Here is a 5,646-nt window from a genome sequence, read left to right as displayed (position 1 = left end):
AACTATGGTCTTTGGGTGGGTTAAGCATAGGCGTAATTTTGGCAATTGTAATTGGGCGAATTGGTGTTGTTCCCCGTTTAGTGTCTTGTAGCCTTGCCCTGGGCGGGGGTGTGGGGGTTTGTGTTGATTTGGGGTTGTGTTTTAGTTTAGTTGTTTGCCAAGTCTTTTTCCTTGTAAGGCTTCGGCCCTTGTTTCTTTTTATATAAAATTTCGCCGTTTAAAAAAAAAATCACCCGTTTTTGATTCAAAAGTCAAGTTGTAGCCTTCGATTTTTGTAGCCGTAGTAACTTTTATTTCATGGTTTTAACATTATAGAATTCCTGAAAAATATGTAAAGAATATAAATAATAGGCAATTAAGACCATTAAATGTGTGAAACATTATTTTCACATGTAAGTTCCAGCTCGTGTAATAGAACCATCCATTAATATTCATTTTATTTCTATTTATAATACAAAATATATAACTCATATATACAAAGTTTTAAATTTTTCATAGCTATAATGATTAATTATTATTTTTCCATTTACATGTATATATAGAATATATCAATTAAGCAAAAAAACAAGTCCTAAATTTAACTAACCCTTTGTACTAAAATAGTTCTGATCATCAAGTATTTTATTTAAATTAATTATTAGCCCAAAAATCATGCATAGAGCCAAAGGGGGGAGAATAGAATTAACAACTTGCTTTATTTTATTAATTACGTAAACGATTATGTAAGCTGTGACTCGATTCTCTTCTTCTAGAAGTGAAAAAAAAATTGAAAAATTAATACTCACGCCTTTGGAGCCAAGTAAACCCATCTCTATAAATACCCACTCCTACCTATTTCTCCATCTCATTCATCGACTTTATTCACATAAAAACACCAAAAGATTACTGGATTTTTCATCAAAATGGAACAACAGGGGGACATCGAAGGTTCTGGATCCAGTCCTAGCTTCAGTTTTTACGCTTCTGATACTTCAACATCCATGGCTATCGCCAAAGTCATCCGTGAAGAAGCTCGATTTAACGAATTTGGGGATTCCGATGAAGACGATTTTAGATTCTCGTTGGATTTAAGTGAAGAAGAAGTTTCAGCAAAAGAGATCGATTCACGAGGTTGGATTGTTTTTCCTCTTTTCAATCGCGATCTTGTCGTGAAAGATGAAGTTAAATCAAAGGATAATGAGATTCATGCTTCTGATTCATTACGTAAGCTGTTCATTGATGAACCAGAAGAATCTTCATCGTGTTCATCATCAGAAGCAGACGAATTGGAAGCTCTACCTTCTGGAACTTACTGCGTTTGGAGGCCTAAGACGGAAGGTGGATCATCAGCTGTTATGACTAAAATTAAGAAGAGTAGTTCTACGGGGTCTCTATTGAAGAAGTGGAAGCTCCGGTATATGCTCCGGCGAAGCAACAGTGAAGGGAAGGATCCTGTGGTTTTGTTAACTCCTAAGCAAAAAAGGAATTCCGGTGAGGTTTCCAAAGTCGCCGGTAAGTCGAAGGTTCAAACTCCTGTTCATGAGCTATTTTACGTGCGAAAAAGAGCAGAAAATGAAGTCGGAAAGAGGAAATCATTTCTACCTTATAGGCAAGTGGGTTTGTTCACAAATGTCAATGGAATGGGGAAGATGCTTCCGTTCTAGAATAGCCAAAAGCAATTTTGTTTAATTCTTTAACTCTAGTCACTGATATTCAAAAATTGAATTTAGTGATTTATGTAAATATGTTTCAATGAGAATAACCAGACGCAAAAAAAGATGGTTATAATTATAATTTGTAGAATTAACTATTTAAGATTGCGATGATTAGTGTTATATTATATGTTAGCTGTTTTATATGAGAAAATTTCGTAGAGAACTTTAAAATTGTAAGGGTTTAACTTTTAATTTAACAAAATTCAATAATCCTTGTGTTTACATTTATATTAATACTAAATTACTATGGCCCCATCAAATCCGGAAAACTCTACACTTTCCTCTTATTTCTTCATCGCCTCCATCACCATCACTTTCCACCCACACGATCATTTTTTCTTTTGGATTTGAAACCTGCAACAAGGACTCCCGACTCCCCATCACTATCTAATTTAGCAACAACTTAATAAGATAAACACGTTCTAAATATTCACTGCATAGAGAAAATTTTGATCCATATGGTTGAGGTATTACACATCCTTATTGACCTGAAATGTTGTCAATCAGAGCATAACATCTCAAATGATGAGTATCTAAAAGATTAGCTGCAGTAATATGCTAAACCTAATTGGTGTGAGAGTTGTAAGGATATATTTGAGGGAGGTGTAAGACAGTCAAGCCAAGGCTATAGGTATTCCATATGATTTCGTGTGTGTTTTCATCTGATTTCTTGTGTATGTGTTCATCAGATCTGATTTCATATATGTATATGCGTTCATCAGATTTTGTGTGTGTATGTTCATATGATTTCATGTGTTTGTGTTCATCTGATTTTATGTGTGTGTTCATTTGATTTGATTTTGTGTGCGTGTGTTCATCAAATCAGATTTTATATGCGAGTGTTTGTTTATTAGATATGGGTGAACACAATAAAAAAACCTAAATTTTGTGTATGGTTTTTGTTTATGGCATGATTTTTTGGTGGAGTTGAAGTGACCGAAAAGATTTAGGTGGATATGGAGGTAACAGACGGTGATAGTGGCAGACGATAGTTGAATGGTGGTGGTGGCAAAAATGTTCTTAAGTGTTTATCAAAGACAAATATATATATATATATATATATATATATATATATATATATAAAGAGAGAGAGAGAGAGAGAGAGAGAGAGAGAGAGAGAGAGAGAGAGAGAGAGAGAGAGAGAGAGAGAGACTGTATGGCCCCCTTCTAAATTATTAAAATAATATAAAATGTAAAATAAAATTAACAGGTTGTAATAGTCATTTTAATTTTTGGATGAACATTTCCACATAGAGCTACACATTGGCGATCCTAGAGAAGTCTTGGGTCGGTCCAGTCTTTTTGAAGTCGGTATCGGAATGGTCTGGTATTTTTTCGGACCGGTCTTTTTCGGTCTCATCTCTTTCGGTCTTTTTCGGTCTCATCTCTCAGTTTTTCCGTGCACCTTTTTGGTTTGATTTAAGGTTTTTTTTTTGTTCAGTTACCATATTTTTCGATTCTTTTGTTTTGGTTTCGAGGTTTAACATTGATAAATATGAGATTATCATCAAAATGATAAATTAAGATTTATTAAAAATGATAATTTAAATTTAATAAAAGAAAAAAATGAAATAAATTAGATAGTTTGTGATTAAAAATTGTATAATTAACACAAAAAGTATATATATTTATAAGTTCGGTTACCGGTCTTTTTTTAGAATCGGTTTCGGAACGGTCTGGTTTTTTTCGCATCGGTCCGGGACGGTTTCGGGCCGGACTTTTTCGGTTCGGTCTTTTTAGGTCCGGTCTTTTTTCGGTCCGGTATCATTTTAGACCAGTTCAGTCTCTGTCTTTTTTTAGTTCCGGTCCGAGACCAGTTTTTTTGTGCATGTTTATTTCCACATAGAAATATGATAAAAGGGACCATCAAATTCAAAAAAATCGAAGTTAACGAAAGAAAAGTACATAACACAAGGACATTTTTGCAGTTTTATCAATCATAAAGAATAATGTAACGTCTATTTTATTTCAACTTGTCGATTTTCCATTTGTGTAGCCGCATTATAGCATATTAACTTTATTTCATTTTTTTAATATTATAAAATTTCTAGAAATATGTAAATAAAGGGAGATTAAGTCAAATAAATATCATTTTCACATGTAAGTTCCAGCTAGTGGAATAGAACCATCCATTAATATTCATTTTATTCCTATTTATAATACAAAAATATAACTCAAATACACAAATAACGATTATTGTTTTTCCATTTACATTTATGGAATATATCAATTAACTAGAAAAAGTAAGTCTCAAATATAAATTCTTTACTTCCATTATAATTAATCAATTTCGTAACATTATTATAGATATTAAAAACCTACCGATTCTTATAAGCTGCCAAGCTTAATATTTAATTTAAAATAATTATTAGCCAAGTAACGACATACACGATTCTCGTTTTCTAGAAGAGAAAAGAAAAAAGTGAAAAATTAGTACTCACACGCGTTGGAGCCAAGTAAAGCCATCTCCATAAATACGCTCTGCTACCAAAGTCTCCATCTCATTCATCGACTTGTTCACACAAAAACACCAAAAAGATTACTGGAATTCAGCGAAATGGATCAACAGGGGGAAATCGAAGGTTCTGGATCCAGTCCTAGCTTCAGTTTTTACGCTGCTGATACTTCAACATCCATGGCTATCGACAAAGTCATCCGTGAAGAACAGGCCAGTCGATTTCGTGAATCTGGGGATTCCGATGAAGACGATTTTAGATTCTCGTTGGATTTAAGTGAAGAAGAAGTTTCAGCAGAACAGATCGATTCGCGAGGGTGGACAGTTTTTCCACTTTTCAATCGCGATCTTCTAGTGAACAATGAAGCTAAATCAAAGGATAATGAAATTCATGCTTCTGATTCTATCACCAGTTCATTACGGAAGCTGTTCATTGATGAACCAGAAGAATCTTCATCGTGTTCATCATCAGAAGCCGACGAATTGGAAGCTCTACCTTCTGGAACTTACTGCGTGTGGAGACCTAAGACGGATGGTGAATCATCATCTGTTATGACTAAAATTAAGAAGAGTAGTTCTACGGGGTCTCTATTGAAGAAGTGGAAGCTCCGGTATATGCTCCGGCGAAGCAGCAGTGAAGGGAAGGATCCTGTGATGTTGTTAACTCCAAAGCAAAAACTGAATTCCGGTGAGATTTCCAAAGTCGTCGGCAGGTTGAAGGCTCAAACTCCTGTTCATGAGCTATTTTACGTGCGAAAAAGAGCAGAAAATGAAGTCGGAAAGAGGAAGTCGTTTCTACCTTATAGACAAGTAGGGTTGTTTACAAATGTCAATGGAATGGGAAAGATGCTTCCGTTCTAGAATAACAAAAAAAAAACAAACAATTTTGTTTAATTCTTTCATGCTATTCAAAAATTGAATTCAATGATCCTCTGTAAATATGTTTCAATGAGAATAACCAAAGGCATGTTGTGAATAGTATCGGGAATTGACTTACATGTATCATTCATTTCACAAAGAAGTTGTAGATTGAAGAATACAATGATAGATGTTATGTTTACTGTTTAAAAAAACAAACGTAAAAATTGTCTTGCTAATAAAAAAAAAAGGTAGGAATTGAGAAATAAATTAATTCCCTTTCCATCAAATTCATTCTCTATTTTTAAAAGAGAAAAGAGAAGAAAAGATAGAACGACGTGATCGAGAATCAAAAGAAAAAAAAGCGGAGAAATCAAATTGCCCCCCATTCGAACCTCATTACCCCCAATCGATCAAGATTTTTCAAAATTGGCTACCGGATTTTCATGCAATCGGCCCACGTAAGTGATCAAAACCAATTTTTTTGCCCTACATATGTCGATACATAATCAAAGTCGGCAGTATAGGACCGAAGTCACGACTGTATACGATCGAAGTCATGATTTTTTCTCCATTCACGCATTCTTCTTGGGCGATTTTTGTTCTATCCTCTTCCAATTCAAGGTGTGATTGTTAATC

General features: G+C 34.2%; 2 protein-coding genes across 2 annotated transcripts; both read left to right on the top strand.

Moving 5' to 3' along the window:
* The first annotated feature begins 902 nt into the window (after window positions 1–902).
* LOC145095914 (uncharacterized) lies at window positions 903–1,643 on the top strand. The gene has a single exon (XM_079033726.1). The coding sequence runs from the start codon at window positions 903–905 to the stop codon at window positions 1,641–1,643; it is 741 nt and encodes a 246-aa protein (XP_078889852.1).
* Window positions 1,644–4,251: 2,608 nt separating this feature from the next.
* Window positions 4,252–5,010, top strand: LOC145095913 (uncharacterized). Its single transcript, XM_079033725.1, has one exon. It carries the CDS (start codon window positions 4,252–4,254, stop codon window positions 5,008–5,010), a length of 759 nt encoding a protein of 252 aa, XP_078889851.1.
* The last annotated feature ends 636 nt before the right edge of the window (window positions 5,011–5,646 follow it).

Source organism: Lactuca serriola, chromosome 3, assembly GCF_051521515.1.
Source record: "Lactuca serriola cultivar US96UC23 chromosome 3, Lser_US96UC23_V15, whole genome shotgun sequence".
NCBI lineage: Eukaryota > Viridiplantae > Streptophyta > Magnoliopsida > Asterales > Asteraceae > Lactuca > Lactuca serriola.
The sequence above is the reverse complement of the archived record's forward strand: the minus strand, read 5'-3'. Positions and strand labels throughout refer to the sequence as shown.

Bases quoted from the DNA above. Each gene is read 5' to 3' on its own strand.
- LOC145095914 (XM_079033726.1), top strand. From the start codon at position 903: ATGGAACAACAGGGGGACATCGAAGGTTCTGGATCCAGTCCTAGCTTC.
- LOC145095913 (XM_079033725.1), top strand. From the start codon at position 4,252: ATGGATCAACAGGGGGAAATCGAAGGTTCTGGATCCAGTCCTAGCTTC.